The sequence below is a fragment of the Ursus americanus genome, chromosome 22, assembly GCF_024610735.1.
Source record: "Ursus americanus isolate L20-20 chromosome 22, mUrsAme1.1.p, whole genome shotgun sequence".
Taxonomy (NCBI): Eukaryota; Metazoa; Chordata; class Mammalia; order Carnivora; family Ursidae; genus Ursus; species Ursus americanus.
In genome coordinates, this window is record NC_142148.1 from 11,611,525 (window position 1) to 11,628,016 (window position 16,492).

The 16,492-nt window shown below is 43.8% G+C and overlaps 1 protein-coding gene across 1 annotated transcript in view; it reads left to right on the forward strand.

The window, feature by feature from the left end:
- Nucleotides 1-16,492, forward strand: part of B4GALT5 (beta-1,4-galactosyltransferase 5) — a 73,486-nt gene that overhangs the window by 47,367 nt on the left and 9,627 nt on the right. The window contains exons 2-3 of the mRNA XM_045771527.2: nucleotides 6,819-6,953; nucleotides 15,929-16,042. Of these exons, the coding sequence (XP_045627483.1) occupies nucleotides 6,819-6,953; nucleotides 15,929-16,042 (249 nt within the window). The remainder of the gene's footprint in view (nucleotides 1-6,818; nucleotides 6,954-15,928; nucleotides 16,043-16,492) is intronic.

The window sequence follows — 16,492 nt, forward strand, 5'->3', positions numbered from 1 at the left end:
GAGCCAACCAGGAGCCCCTAGACTCAATCTCTTCTTGAGAGTATTTTCCCAGCCCCGCCCTCACAGTATGATTTAGGGACCACTCGCCTGTCCCTTGGAAACATGACTAGTTACAGGTTTCCTTGTCTGAGTCCTGCACTGCAGATAATCGCAAGGACTGTATCTTATTTATAGTTAACTTTTTATCCACAGAGCAGAGGGCAGTTCTTGGCACATAATAGCTGTATAATGAGTGTTTTACCTAGTTTGCCTTTTGTATGTTTCTTTTTATAAAAATGTGTGAGTGTATGAATTTCATCTCATTGCTGAACTAGCACAGGCACCCTGTTAAGGCTCTTTGCTTTCTTTTCATTTAACAAGATATCCTGGAATTCAGTTCATAGATTTTCTTTATTCTTTTGGGGGGGGTAAATTCTATGGAAATATAACATACTTATTAAAGTATTCACAAATAAGTGAACAGCTTGGTGAATTTTCACAAAATGAATATACCTTTGTGTGCCCAAGAAATAAAAGAATTACCAGAAGCCCCCTTTGAACCCCCTGCCCACTCCAAGGTATTCTCCTGACTTCTTACACTGTAGACTTATTGTGCCTGTTTTAGACTTTATGTACACGGAATGATACCATGTGCTCTTTGGTGTCTCTGTTCCACACAAGAGATCCATTTGTGTGGTTGCATATAGTTAAAATTTGTTCATTCTGGTCGCTGTATAGTATTTCAAGATTCAGATAAGCTACAAATTTTTAATCTGTTCTACTGTAGATGGACTTTCGGGTTCTTTCCAGTTGGGGGCTATTTTTACTGGTTCCTCCCTCTTCTTTATGGCCTCATAGTACTCATCCATGTGGATGTACAGTAATTTATTCAGCCAGTCTTTTTTGGGTGGACATTTAGATTCTTCCCAGTGTTTTCTGTTACAAGTAATATTGTACAAGGTGTTTTTTTTTTTCTTTTGAAGATTTATTGATTTATTTGAGAGAGCATGCATGCAAGTGGGGAGAGGGGCAGATGGAGAGGAAGAATCCAGACTCCCCGGCTGAGCAGGGAGCCTGATGCGGGGCTGGATCTCATGAGATCATGACCTGAGCTGAAACCAAGAGTCGGATGCTTAACTGACTGAGCCACCCAAGCACCCCTTTTGTATAAGATTTTGAATAAACTGGTGCATTATATTAAGGAACATGAAAAAACCAAACTACTTCGTGAGGAGGGAAAGTACCAGAGAACATTTTTGAGGGGAAAAAACGAATCTGTTTGGGAGTTCTGCTCAATTAGTAAAAAGGAATTGCTGAACTTTTCCTGGGAACAGGTTAGTTCAGGGAACAACATTTGGGATTTTTCTCGTGCAGGGCGGGGGAAACTAATGTAAGAGAAAGGCTTGGAATCCCGTATCTCTGCCGCCTTGGGCACAGCCTAGTTCAGAAGACTCCATTGTTTAGTGTCCTGACTTACTCACATATCGGTTGTGCATCTTCTGCGTTCCAGACACACTGTTCTAGCCACCAGGGGTATATATATAGCTCCTTGCCCTCGGGGAGCTCACATTCTAGTGAGGGAGGTAACAGAGGACAAGTAAGAAAATGGGTATTATGTCAAATGGGAAAATAAAGCAGGGAAGGCAGATTGGGCTGTGCGTGTACGTGTGTGTGTGTGTGTGTGTGTGTGTACGTGTGTGTGTGTACGTGTGTGTGCGTGTACGTGTGTGTGCGTGTACGTGTGTGTGTGTACGTGTACGTGTGTGTGTGTGTGTGTGTGTGTGTTTGGGGTGTTTGCACATTGGGGGTAAGACGCAGATCTTCAAGAGTGGTCAGGAAAAGAATGGCTTTCTTTTTTCTACTTTTAGCTTACCAAGCCAGATGTAACAAACCTTCATGAAGAATACACATGTTTAGGATAAAAAATTGTGAGCTCTTTAAGTACATAGGATCTTGTCATTTTGTCTTTTCCTCAAATTATTTTGCTCCTAATCTGGAATGTCAGATTTCATTATCTTGTGAGGGTTTTCTGTGAGTCAGAGTCCTTTATTGATGTGTGAGTTCAAGTGAAAATCATTTACCCCATTCATATGGACATGGGGGCTGACCGGAATTCTAATGGAGAGGACAGAGTATGTTTTCCGGTTAGGAGACCAAGCGCTTTGCTCCCAGAAACGCTCCAGTTAAAGCCGGGGCCCAAGGCTGCTTACATTGGCACCTGGATGGAAATTTCCAATTATGCAAACCTGAGTGGGGCTTACTTTTCTCCACTGCATTATGGTCGTAAGAGATCCCTCAACCTAGATACTGGGGCTGGATAATATGGTTTCTTGTGAAAGTGTAAAAAAGTCATTAGTAAGCCTGAGTTTGTAGTAAATGTTATTTTAGCATTTATGACCCCGCATTATAATTTCTTGTTTGTGTCTCTACTGTGTGTTGTCCTACTCATCCTTGGCTCCCAGTAGCCTAGTCCTGCCTATAAAAAGTACCCAGGAAAGCAGGTGCTCCGTAGATACTTGTTGACGTGATGGAGGACTTAACAACTGTGTGCCAATTTAAATTAGGTTTTATTAGCTGTGATTCAGCCACCATTGATCAAGACCATATTATTGGAAAGTAACTGTTTTCCCAAAAGCTCATCAAGATGTTAGGGAACACCTGATCTCACCTCTCTCTGGTTTTTGACTTTGGACCCATGTGACCTTGGGTAAATGACTTTTGGAAGACTTGACTTCCTTATCTAAAATTTAAAAATCCAGATGATATCTACCTCACAAAGATGTGAATTTTAAATGAGATAATTTAGATAGAAAGCAGTGTGTGTGTGCCTATGCTCTTCCTACGTTAGGCCAGAGCCACATGCTAAATTTAGTAACAGGACTTTTAATGGGGACATTTGTAAGGTCCTACAGTTTGATCTATATAACAGCTGTGTGAACACAGAAGAGGAAAGGGGTAGCTTTAGCAGCCTCTATCTAGAAAGATTGAGGGGTTTTGACTCCAGCAAGCTTCATATGAATCAATAATGGGGTGTGACTGCTGTTTATCAATGACATTCAGCAATTATCAGTTGATTACCTACAGGTAATGGAAAATTCTAAATTCTATTAATAGAAATGTCTAAAACAGAATTTCCCAAAGTTCTGCAGAGAATCACTTGATGTTGCTGGTTATCATCTGGAGGAAATGGGGCTGGTTTGGGAAGTGGCCGGGTTTAGATAATTGAACATCTCTGTTGTAGAATTTCTTTGCCCTTGTGGTATCCTGCATTGTGAATCTCCGAGAGGGGGTCAAGTGGACCACTTTGTAACAGATGCAACAGGGTTGCTGGTGGTCCTGCTTGTTTCTGGGCCCATCACACTGCACCCGGACTACTCTGTCAGCATGGCATCACCCTTTGTCAAGTGCAGATTCCTGGGCCCATATCCAGAGGCCAGCAGCCAGGATGCAGAGGGGCACACAAAGGACGTGGGGCTGCCTGCCGTTGGGGGTGGGAGAAGGTTAGGTGGATCGAGGTGAGGGTGGAGGGAAATTGAAAATGCTGTCCCTGGCTATCCCAGGTGGGGGAAAGGGATTTGACTGTTCTGTCAAGAGGTGGAATGAGAACCAGTGCGTAAAAGTGATTGGGAAACATTTTGGACTGAATCCAAAGTAGGATTTTCTTCGAAGATGGCTGTGTTTTATATACTGACTCAGTCTTCTTGGAAGGCACAGTTTTGGGGTTGGTGTGGAAGCATTAAATGGTGATGAAAAGTATCCTTCAAAATCTCATCCAGTCCAGAGTCTGTGAATTTGTGATTATTTTCTTTTGTTTGGCAAAATTTATTTCTTCGGCCTTTTATTTTTTTCAGCATTGTGCTAATTCTTGTAAATAATCAGAAAAAGCACTAATAGGTGGTTTGTGTACATTTGTTAGTTGAATGGCAAGACCAACATGTGAGACAGTTGTTAGCCAACTAAGACAAATATAAACAAGAAGCAAATTTTTGATAATCTGTAACAGTAGTGCAGAAATTCCAGAAGAGGAGGACTGAAGAAGCATGTAAATTGGGAGTTGAAGGATTGATGGGATTTGCATGGCAGACAGGAGAGCAGAAGCCCCTGGATGGAAGGCTTTTGAGCAGGAGCAGTGTGGATAAATCTGTAATTAAGGAAAATCCATCTGGCAGCTTTGTGGAGGAGATAAAGATTGGAAAGCTGGCTCCTTAGCAGTAATCGTGTAAGCCATGTGGGTACCTGAAATCTTTGAGGGAGAGTCTGCGGCTAGAGCGTGGACGAGTAAGATCTTAAAGCTTAGTCCTCCAGCACAGATACCCCTGGTGCAGGTCTGTTGCTTAGCTGACCGGGTGAAGCTGCATGGAGAACCTGAAGCCTAGAAATTGTCTATAAATTGAATAGTATTACTTGCCTCTTAGGATAATTATGAGCATTAAATGAGATAAGGAATTATATCATTAAGTGCTCAATGAATGTTACTCACTATTACATAGCTGACGTTCTCTAGAGCCATGGTTCTGGAAATGTCCTCAGACCCCCCACATTGGCATCACTTGTGAGCTTGCTGCAAGTGCAAATTCATGGGCCCCACTTGGGATTCCAGAACAAAGAAAGGGGGAGGGGCGCCTGGGTGTCTCGGTTGAGCATCCAGCTCTTGGGGTCCTGGGATCGAGCCCCATGTCGGTCTCCCTGTTCAGTGGGGCGTCTGCTTCTCCCCCTCTCTCTCTGCCCTTCCTCCTGCTCTCTTTCTCTCTAAAATAAATAAATGAATCTTTAAAAAAAAAAAAAAAAGGAGAATTTAAAAGAGGGGCCAACAACAGTGTCCTTTGCAGTACAGAAGATAAAAGTACCCAGAAGACTGAAATTTCGGGGAAGGGAAGTAGTATGTTTTTTGCAGTGCCCAGCTAACAGCCTTACATGGAATGTTCAATAAATATTTGTTTTCATATTATTGAAGACAGCTGGTTTAGTATTATGTTGGGGATGGAAGGAAGATTTCAGGGCAGTTAATGTATCATGTGTATAATGTACACATTCTATAGCCCAGGTGATAAAAAAAAAAAAAAATACCGCGAAACCACATTAGAAATTTGATGTTGGGTGGCGTTTAAATCTTCTGTTTAGGGGTATTTCTAGACTGCCTGCCTCCTGTGACCAGGCACTGTGCTATCTATCTGCGGTCGATAAAAACTGAGATGTGACTCTTGCTTTCAGAGGCTTCACAGAATTATACTTTTTAAGGATTTGAAGCCATTTTTCCTGTAACTTTTCTGGCCACCGAGAAATATTCTATCTGATCTCTTCTTTGCAGCCGTCAGAAGGTGACGTGTGGTTGTCTTCCAGTAGGTGCAAGGCCTGCTTTGACACCGCCTCATTTCTGAAAGCATTATAAACATTGACTTCTTTTTTGTGTAGTATTTTATGGCTCAGGATATACCTTAGAGATCATATAAATCCTTCGCAAGATTTTCTGTCCCTGTTTAATGTGGGCCACGTCGGGTTTTCATGGAGAATTGTGCCAGTTGGTCTGTCCCCATCCCCACCCCCGTCACCAGGACAAGCACCAAACAGAGTAGCTTGAAATAAAGTAAATTGACGTCTACGCTTCATCCATTTAGTCATTATTTACTGCCCATTGTGTACAGGACACTGTGGATGATAATGATGAAGTGGTGTCAATAAAATACGCCTCATGGAAGAGCCAGGACAGCCCGAGGCCTCGTGTGTTGAGTCTGGCAGAACCCCTCCCCCCCCCCCCCCCCCCCGCGGTTGGTAGCGTACCTGCCTGGGGCCTGGTTGGAGGGCAGCCAAGTGTTCAGATGGAGTTTGCATTTGTAAATGTGCCAGCCCTGTAGGGCACCCCCCCTTCTACAGTGATGATGAAGAGAAAAGTGGGTAGATTAGAATGGCTGGTGAAGAAGTTGTGTTTTAAAACCTTATAATTTCTTGAAAATGGGTGGCATGGTGTTTGAGATTGCAAGGGGGGGAATACAGGAACCGTACTCGCTCATCCTTGTGACTCCCGAGTTTCACATCTCAGAGACACTTCAAAAAAAAAATGCGAGTGGAGATTATTCCCCAGAGATGACGATGATTGAATAGTTAATCCGAATAATTATTTGTTAAGAATAAAGTTTTTGTTTTGTTTTGCTCTTATTGTAATTGACATATTTGTCACAGGTGTGCAGTGTAATAGTTCAATATTTGTATATATTATGAAGGGAATGTTTCAGTTGACACTTGGATCAAGTTGTGTGATCTTTTCCCATTGCTTTGGGCTTCTGGGCTGAGGTGGGTGGGTAGTCAGACTGATGACAGTCTTTTTATCTTCTTGTCTCCAAATCCCCCAAAGAAAGTAGCTGGAGCCTTAGTCCACCACTTTCAAAGGTTGCCAAGACCAGATCTGGACCTAAATGTTTCTAGTAGGCAGAGCGGGCAGTGGTTTCCTTTTTCTGAGTATAGCCAGTGAGTGTTGAGAAGGTGAACTTAAATTGAGATCTTTTTTAAATGTTTTAATCCAATCTATAAAGGTTTTGTGATCATCACAGTGCAGGTGGGATATAACTTTTTAAATTTATGGGTTTTGTTTTGTTTTCAAAAACTGCTGAATATTAACAGAAATTCCCCTTAGTCCTACTGAGCTACTCACGAAATGTTGGTATCCTGGAAGCATAGAGCCCAGGATGGGAAACAGAGTTAAGGCATTTTGGGGTTTTAGAAAAGAAGGTTTTTAAAAAAGAGAGAGAGAAAGAAAGAAACCCCAAGTATGTATGGGTTTTTTGTTTTGTTTTAATGACTGTTTTTGAATTCACCACTTTCCCCTTCCGTTCCGTTTTCCGCAGTGAACACCTACCTCTTCATGATGCAAGCGCAAGGCATTCTGATCCGGGACAACATGAGGACGATCGGCGCTCAGGTGTACGAGCAGGTGGTCCGGAGCGCCTACGCCAGGAGGAATAGCAGCGTGAACGACTCAGGTATATTATTAGTAAGGAGGTGGTCTGATTAGAAGGTCTCTTCCCCACAGAGGTAAATTTGGTTCGAATAATTATTTTTGATGGGGAAAAGTACAGTGTAAAAGAGAGGTTTGGCTGTCTTACCTTATTACTAAAAAAAAGAGACTCTTGCAAAATGAATCTTTGTCCGTTTTGCCAACGGTATGTATTCAGAGTGGCTGGATGGCTCCAGTTTTGCTCCTAAGACTTTTTGGGGTGGGGAAGGTAAGGAATATCTTTAAAGACCCCTTTTTTCAGTGCACTAGCCCCCAAGAGGGTACCAAAATTAAGCCTGTGTTTAGGACAGAAGCCATACAGGAGCACCAAAAGCTGTTTCTGGAAATACTTTGATTTCAAAAACTGTTCCACACAACCAGACTTCCTTCCACTTACTTTACGGTTCGGCACCTTGGGGTTGGTTCGTTTTGTTTGGTTTGGTTGCTGGTGGTAGTGGTGGTCCGTAGTGTTTTCAAAGCAAACCTGGCTCTGGTTGCCGCACTGGAAGAGTTGCTCCCGCTCTGTTCTTCCTGTTGGACTCTACTCAGAATTGGTCAGTCCAGGAGGACTTGTTTACCTCCTTGTTTACACGAATGCTTTGAGACTTAACAGATTTCCATTTCGTAGTAATCACGTAATCTGGGACAGTCTCCTCACATTAAAAAAGCGATTTCTTGAAGACAAGTTTAATCGTTTACCTGGTTTACCTTCCCTAGTCAGGTGTGGTTTTCATCCTGTGGTTTAATTCCAGCTACGTGACTGAGTTTGGTGGTCGGAATCATTCAGCTTCGCAGAAAGCTTTTCAAACTATTTAGCTAAAGATAGCAATGACAGACACAAGAGTGAACATTTCTGCCTTCTCAGCCTTTGGAACTTTTACCTGTGGCTTTTAGTATCTTATAAGCACTAATTATATAAAGAGGAAAAAAGAACACAGAGGTTAGATGGCTTGCCTAACATTATATTAAAGGAACTTGTTCCTGAATCATGGTTCCTATTTTTATAAAGGCTAAACAAGGCAAGTTCTTCACCTTTGAAAGCTGTCTTTTTTGTCTCTCTTTTTAACTCTTCCAAAAATTGAACATAGAAAGTATTTCCAGATGGTTAAATGGGACGGTCGTGAGGTTTCTCCTGTCTGGCCAGGGATGATTTTTATTTAAAAAACAGATTCTGAGATTTTATTTTGCTAAGCATTTATGATTTGCCTTTGATTTCTTTAACTGAGAACCTGTGTGCTTTCCTGTGGCTCCTCACTGATTTCACTCAAGCCTTGTGCAGTGTTATAAAATGAGTATAGTTTAAGAAATATTCTTTCCTCCAAATCAGCCTTCTTTCCTTCTGTAGTAAGTTCTGCAGTTGTCCAGAGCTCACTCTAGAGTGTGAAATTGCTTTGCAAACATTGCAAGTGAGAATTCTGTGGTGCTTGGGATCTCAGGAGAAAGCATTGCCTCTCAAAGGGAAGTGAAATCCTTAAAAGAATTGACCACATCCTCCTCTATCTTCAGGCTGCCCTGCTGGCCAACTTAGCAACAAAGGAGTATAGTTAGCAAACTGAAGCTTTAATACTTCCTTTCTTCTTGTTTGCAAAGAGCAAGTGATTGACTTTTCAGAGCTTTTCGGCCAAATTGTGGTTTCAGGGGACAAACACCTCAGCTCTGATCTGGAAGAGGAACCGGTAGAGAGCCTGAAGTCATGGGAGAAGGCTGAGCACACTTTTGTTTCCTCCTTGGTCGTGTGTGGCATTAGGTTTTGCAGATAATCCCCTCACACCTTGTCTCCCTTGACCCCAGCCTGGCCCTATCAGGTAGGCAGGATTTTATGTGACTTCCATTTCTTCTGTGTAGTACAAATAATATTGGGGGTGTTGTAGTGACTTGGTCATGTGACTCCCTGGACCCTGCCAAACCTGCTTGTCATCGTGTGATGAAACTAGGGAGTCCTTCGACTGCTTCTCCAGAGCTCTTTCCCCGGATGAATCAGGAAAAAGGAACGTTTGTGCTGCCATGACTTTTATCCTGTCCAAGTGTTCGTGCCTCTCCAAGGTCACGTGATGCTGGGACTTCCATCTGGGCATTTGGCAAAGTCGTCTGTTCTCTTTCAGAAGTTAGAGGGGCACAAGTAGGATCTGTCCCGCCACAAGCACAGGATCTCACTAACTCCCCCAGGGGTGGTTGTCCTTGAAAACCAAGCACCAAGTGAGTTGTGCCCTTGGAAGGCATATCCAGGGACCCATTGTTATTTGATTTAGCATGTGTTTATTTTCAAATTATCATACACTGAAATAATTCTTCCCAGCATCCCTCTGGTTGGAATAATCATCCATTTTGTATTCACGATGTCTATATCTCTCATAAATTAGAAGTCTTTGCTATCAGGGGTCGTCTTATTATGTGCTAGACACTTAACTTGCATTACTTCATGGACTTGTCACAGGAGCTCAGTAGGGTAACTGATGTGTCCCCACTTCAGGGACGAGAGGGTGGAAGCACCCAGGAGTTACAGGACTTGGTGTGGCTGTGGGGTTGGGCCTGCTGACCTCTGGATCCTGCAGTGTCTTCATGGCCTCTCCCGTCTGTGTAGCCCCAGCGTGTTGTACACTACCTAGCACATAGGCCCTCAGGAAGTGGTGTTTGAGTGCGTGAGTGAATAGATTTAACAAGAGAACCTTTTAAGTGTTGTAACCTAATTCTGAGATTACCATCTTACTTGGCTTCTGTGTTGTTGGCACATCCTTGGGGAGTGGGTATTAAAGAGGAGATATTCCACTGGCAGTGTATCCAGTGAAAACCCGCCATTTTTATTCGTTTCAAAGCAGTTCTCTGCCTGGCGCCATCAGAGAGGGCACCCTGGACCCGAAGCTTGCTGAGATAGTCGAGTGTCTGTCATTTCTGACCCGACCACTCCCGCCAGGAGCCACCAGGGGCTTGACAGGGGTAGCAGGACTGAGGTGGTCTGTGAGCTCTGCTGCCCCACCCTGGACACAGCGCCGGGGGCACACGCCCACATTCAGTGGCCTTCATGAGGCCAAGGGTAGCTGAAGAGCTTCGTGTGACATTTGAGTAATGCTATAGCTTTCTTTCTTCTTGAGAGCTAAAGTGGCGATTGTCTAACAGGAATGCACTGTAGGGGATGAGGACTGTGAGCCAGAAATACACCTGATGTGATAACCTGGAGAAGAAGCTGCTTCTTGTCACTGAAAGCCACGTGTGTTTGAGATCGGGAATCCTGCAGAACTTCCTGTGAGCAGTGGGGGAGATGCTTAAAAGAACATTGGCATCAGAAGAAAATTCCCACTTAGGGTTTTTTGGGTTTTTTTTTTAAGGTCGTTTATGTTTTTTAGTAATCTCTACCCCGACAGTGGGACTCAAACCCACCACCCTGAGATCAAGAGTCACCCAATCCTCTGACTGAGCGAGCCAGGCGCCCCCACCCCCAGCCACTTAGTTTTATAGATGAGGCAAGTAGTTGGGTGACCTGTCCTTTCTCATCCTTAAATAGGAGTTTGCAGGTGCGCATCTACCTGTAACTTTCACCCAGAAGGAGATTTCTTACCTCTGCACGCACACAAGCCTTCCCACAACTCCGACCCCAGCCCTCTTGTAGTCACATACTCAGAAAAATATTCTGTTGTCCACATCCTTGGAAACAGGACTGTTGCCATAGGCAAATAAAGTGAATAAAGTCATTGCTAGGGCACTTTGTAATATAGTCACTGAGCTAGATATTCTTATCCTCTTCCTGGTTTTTAGATGCTTAGTCCGTAGTCTTCCTTATGTCTACTCACCCAGCAGGTGCAGGCCATCCTTAGGCGTGCTAACTTGTGAAAAATGCAAATTCTTTCCATTTTACGGATATTTGTTCGGATGACATCTTTCTAGTATATGTAAGTGTCCACATTTTTCAAGCAGAGAGGCAAGTGTTTGGTCTTTTCTCAAATGGAAGGGGAAGGTGGTGGTTCTTCCTGGAATCTGTTGGTCAGCATTTTCCAGTCCCTGCTCAACTGGATTTAATAAGATAAGGGAAAAGGCAGATTTTTGCCACCCCTGTGTATTGGGGTGGCCATGTCAATCCTGTGCATATGGAAACCCCCCCAAGGTGGGGCTTTAAAAAATACCAGTGCCTGCACCCCACCCCCAAAGGCTCTGATTAATTAGTCTGGGAAGTAGCCTGGGTGTTATTAGGATTTTTTAAAAGCCTTGTAGATGATCTAATGTGCAGGCGTGGCTGCCGAACCACTGGTGTAAAGCAAGGTTGAATCATCAGGCCATCTCTGAATTTGTAGGTAGGAGGGATGTCTGTTGTTTTTTCATTTTATAAATGTAGAAGCAGTGCCTCCTTTGCCCTTCTGCCTCCCTTGCTGGGAGAACATGTCCTGATTTAAAATAGATTCCAGGTAAATTAAAAAATAGAGCCGTGGCCATGGAAATTCAACGGGCTCGCTCTATCCTTGCAGCCGCTCCCTCATTCAGTAGGGACATGTCGAGGAAGAGGAAGGGGCCCCTGGCCAGCTCAGTGGGAGGAGCGTGCGACTCTTGATCTCTGGGTTGTGAGTTCAAGCCGCATGCTGGGTGTAGGGATTACTTTAAAAATAAAATCTAAAAAAAAAAGGAAGAGGAAGAAGCTGTCGTTTGGATGTGCCCATTTCTGGGCAGCTGGTGAAGAGAGCGGGCACCGCACAGTCAGCAAGCAACTTCACCAGGTCACGAGCAGTCAGTTTCCTCTGCCTCTTCCACTCCTTTGAACGCTTTCTACTGGTGGGAAGACAGATTTCAATTACATTTTTATGTAAAGAATTTAGAAAAGAGGAAGTGAAGGTTTTTTGGGGGGGGTTTCCCCCTCAAGGTGTAGACCAAGGCTCCTGCCACTTAGAAGGCGTGTGCTTGTGGGGTCTTTAAAAAATGATTTCATTAATTTAGTGATCAGAAGAAAAATGAGTGGTGCTGATTTTGTCTTGCTTTGTTCCATGCTGGTTGCTCCTAGGCTTATTAGTGTTTGAAGGGAGTAGAAAGAGCTCTATGTGTGTCTTCATGCAAACCCCCAAAGGTGGGATCATTAAGGCTAGAAAGTGTCTTGTCTCTTCTACACGTTAGTTTTTTGTTTTTGTTTTTACTTCTTATTTCCTGTTTAGGTTGTAGTTCTTAGGCTTGGTTCTGTCATTGCCCGGAATTATTATTCTTCTCTTCTGTGTTTTTTTTTTAATTTGCTTATGAAAATGTTATTATAATGCCTCTGGGAATTTCTTCTCCTTCAGAGGCAAATGTAATTACTGTGATACTGTTTCGGATCAGCTTCTCCCTCCACACATGTGCATATCACAAAATACACATTTTCTAGTACACATGAAAACTTTTCTTAAAGAGAATCATTTATATATTTATATGCACACATATACACATATATAATTAAGAAGCAAAATCAGAATTATCCAGAGTAATGGTTAGTATTGGAAGTTCTTGACATAGGTTTTTGAAGTGTTAATACCTTCAGAAAGGATCAGTTTAGGACAGGTTTGCATGTACGACCTGAGGACTTTGGGGCTAATTTCTGTGTAAATGTAATTTTGCCTTTAGGGTTCGTGCCAGCTCTGTTTATGTCTATAAAATGCAGGCTTGGTGTTTTTCAGGAAAGCTACTACTGAAAAGGACAGAAAGCGTTCTGTTCCTCTCCTCCCCCGTTAAGAGACTTAATTCTCTTCCAGTCGACACTCACTGGGTTGTGTCCCATGGGCACTTGGACAGCAGACAGCGTGTGCCTGTTCAAAAGGATTCACTGCATTTATTGGCCGTGGATTTTTGGAAACCCTCTCACAGTGTTGCTTAAAAAATATCTGAGTTGAAGATTGTAGAATTCTCCAGTGCAAAAGCAAGTTTGAATAGGATGTTTTTATTTTCATGGAATCCGCATGAATCCCAAAGGGTATTGGTGAGAGAGATTTTAATCCTCTGAAAAAATAGTACAGTGTACTGGAAAGATCACTAACCCAGAGTTTAGTCAGGTCTCTGTCATACACTAGCCAAGTCTCCTTGTACCAGTTGTGTATATGGTGCCTTGGTTTCTTTATCTGTAAAAAAAAAGGAAGTTGGAGGGCCCCCTTCGTGCAGATTCCCTAGAAAAAAAGGCATCAGCTTCACATTCTTTTTTTTTTTTTTTTTAATATTTTATTTATTTATGTGACAGAGAGACAGCCAGCGAGAGAGGGAACACAGCAGGGGGAGTGGGAGAGGAAGAAGCAGGCTCCCAGCAGAGGAGCCCGATGTGGGACTCGATCCCGGTACGCTGGGATCACGCCCTGAGCCGAAGGCAGACCCTTTAACGACTGCGCTACCCAGGCGCCCTCAGCTTCACATTCTTAAAGCCCCACTAAAGTGACAGTAAAGAGGGTGTGTGTGTGTGTGTGTGTGTGTGTGCACGTGCACACACATATCTGTGTGGGTTCAGTGGCATAAACACCAAAGAATGAAGAGAACAAGAAGTTGAAAGTCGGAAAGCAGACCACTGATGCAGGGTTCAACAGACCCAAGAAAACGGACTGCTTGATGTGGCCACAGGGAAAGCCACTGCCACCCCAGAATCCCCCAGAAGCTCAGGAATTAGCAGTTATCAAGTACTTTTACAGATAAGAAAAAAGTGGCAGCTAAGATATAAAAATTGGTTGAAAGCTACTTAAAAAGCAGTTGGATATCCAGGTCCTTTACCCATCCTGGCAGAGGACTAGAGACTTGGTTACCCTCAGGGATGGTGAAACAAGGGCCCCTCAACCTGGGGGCACCTAAGGTGCCCCTCAGCTCCTTTTTCCTCTTCTGGGAGGAGGTTAGAATAGAATGCCCTGGGGACACCTGGCTGGCTCAGCTAGACAGCATACGACTCTTGATGTAAGCGTTGTGAGTTAGAGCCCCATATTGGGGGTAGACGTTACTTTAAAAAAAAAAAAAAATTAGCATTCTCTAGGGAGTCTGATTGGACCAAGAAGACAGACCCTAAGATATTGACTCTGGAGGCTTCTAAAACCAGACTTCTGGCCAGAACACTCTACAGTGGAGAACCTCAGTCCGAGTCCATCCAGTTAGCTGGGTAGTGCCCCACTCTGAAATACTAGGTGCTGTGGAGCACTGTGCTCGGGATCAAAACCAACAAGCAGCAGCAAATTGAGAGAAACAGGCTATGCTGGGAGAAGAGAACGCAAAACAGTTATCACATACGTTCTCGCGGGTGAGGGGAGAAGGATTGCAAACATGAAGAAAGAGTGTATGGTAAGAAATGAACGTTCAGAAAATAAAAAGGACTTTTCAAAATTAAAAATAGCAGAAATGAAAATTAAACGAAGGGCTGGGGGGACGCCTGGGTGGCTCAGTTGGTTAAGCATCTGCTTTCGACTCAAGTCATGATCCTGGGGTCCCACAATGGAGCCCCATGTCGGGCTCCCTGCTCAGTGGTGAGTCTGCTTCTCCTTCCCCCTCTGCCCTTCCCCCTGTTCATGCTTTCTCTCTCAGATAAGTAAATAAAATCTTTAAGATTGAAAAAATGAGAAAATCAGAGGACCAAGAGGTCCAACATCTAACTCATGTTTTCTGTTCTCCAGAAAGAGAGCGCAGAATACAGGAGGGAGTCATCACCACAGTGATACCTCTAGTGCTGTCCCCAAATTCTAGAACAGGAGGACATGAATTTCTAGACTGTAAAAGTCAAATGGTCAACACAGTGGGTGAGAATAGAACTCAAAGTAGAAATGTGACATTTCCTGAACCAAGAGAAAGTTCATCACACTTTTAAAAGGAAGTTCCCAGTCACCTTCACAAAGAGCCGGAATTGGAGTGGCTTCGGATCTAACGGGTGTAGGTGGGAGCTAGAAGGCAGTGGGTAGCACTTGCACAGTCCTCAGGGGGCATTGTCTCCAGCCGAGCGTATTCTGTAAACCCAGCCGACCTATGAATCAAGTGAGAAAGAGCAGAACCAGTCAGGTGTACAAGGTTTCAAAACCACTTCCCATTCGCCCCTGCTTAGGAAGCCACTTGGCAGATGTGTTCCAGCGAGAAAAAGGGAGAAACTGAAGCCAGGCAAAGTGAGGTTGCACACTGGTGAGAAGTGAAGGGAGTCTCTAGAACTCCGAGGAGGGGAAACCACAGGACGGCATCTGCGCAGCAGGCACAGGGGAGAGCCAGCCGGGGTTGGAGGCGGTTGGAAGCTGCAGGACTGTCTGGGAAGACAAAGTTGAGAGAATGCCTGATGCTGGCAGACATCCTAAGGGACCATGGTGGCAGAGGGCATGGTGTTGAGTTAGTCATGATTCCATATCAAACTAAGCAAACAGAGAAATAAAATAGTGACTTCGGGAAAAAAAAAAACCCAAATTATGTGGGAAAAGAAAAGGCATCATAACTTTGCACATTTCTCAGCTATGAATAGTATATAGAATAAATACTTCAGTGTAAATACTAAAGATGGGCTGAACCACAGTGACCATAGATGGTGGGAGACAGGACGGTGAAAGGGTGTGTGTGGTGGGGGCAGGGGAGGGAAGGGAGCAAAATCCACAGGCTCCACAATGGGAAGTCAGTGGGTAAGACTGACAACAGAAGCATCTGGAACAGTTGTATCGGAAGTAGATACTAAAGTAGTTGGCTAAAAGAAATGAAACCAGCTCCTGTAGAGAGTAAGACATGGGTGGAAAGGGGTCCTGGTGGTTTTTTGTTTGTTTTTAAATGCGTTGTAGAGTTATTCGACTGGACATTGAGTGCATATAAAGCTGTAATAACAGTAAGAATAGAGACACTGGTTAAAATAGTATCATCTGGTTAACCTTTTTATTGATGGGTTCAAATTTTTAGCTGCAGTGAAGAGCTAGTCCAGAGTCCTGGTTCTGCAAAAGATGATACCCAAGAAAACTGCTTTGGTAGGCCTCTGCGAATTGCAGAGTTGATGACCTGTGCCGGTCTGAGCTGCCTTTTTTCTTTTCTCTCTAGATTATCCTCTCGACTTGAACCACAGTGAAACCTTCCTACAAACCACAACGTTTCTTCCCGAAGACTTCACGTACTTCGCAAACCATACCTGCCCTGAGAGGCTCCCTTCCATGAGTGAGTAGAGCATCTCCTGCTTTTCAAACTGACTTGTCTGTTCTTTTGATTAAAAGGAAAGGGAGAGTGTTCTCGATCTCTCAGGATGCCTCCCCTATGTAGGGAATAGAAACGCCTCCCTGCCACTGGAAATGGATTACAAGAGCTATGCGTGTCCTGACCCTTCTTTAGCCCTTCTGCAAGGTTGCCTGTGTTCCTGGTGGGGTTTTCTGCCGTATTTTTCACTCATTCCTTTGCACGTACCCCCTTCTTGGTGATTTGGGGCCTGTTAGGATGTCCTAGAGAAAGTACAGGCGACCAGCTTTATCTTTATATAAATCCCACATTGATTATACCTTGTTCGATCACAGGATGAATGTGACCCCCTCCAAGTGCTGGTTCAGAAGAATTCTGGGGTCTTTTTCTCTCTTCGCTCTCGGTGTCTCATGTGTGATATAAAGCGATGGCAAT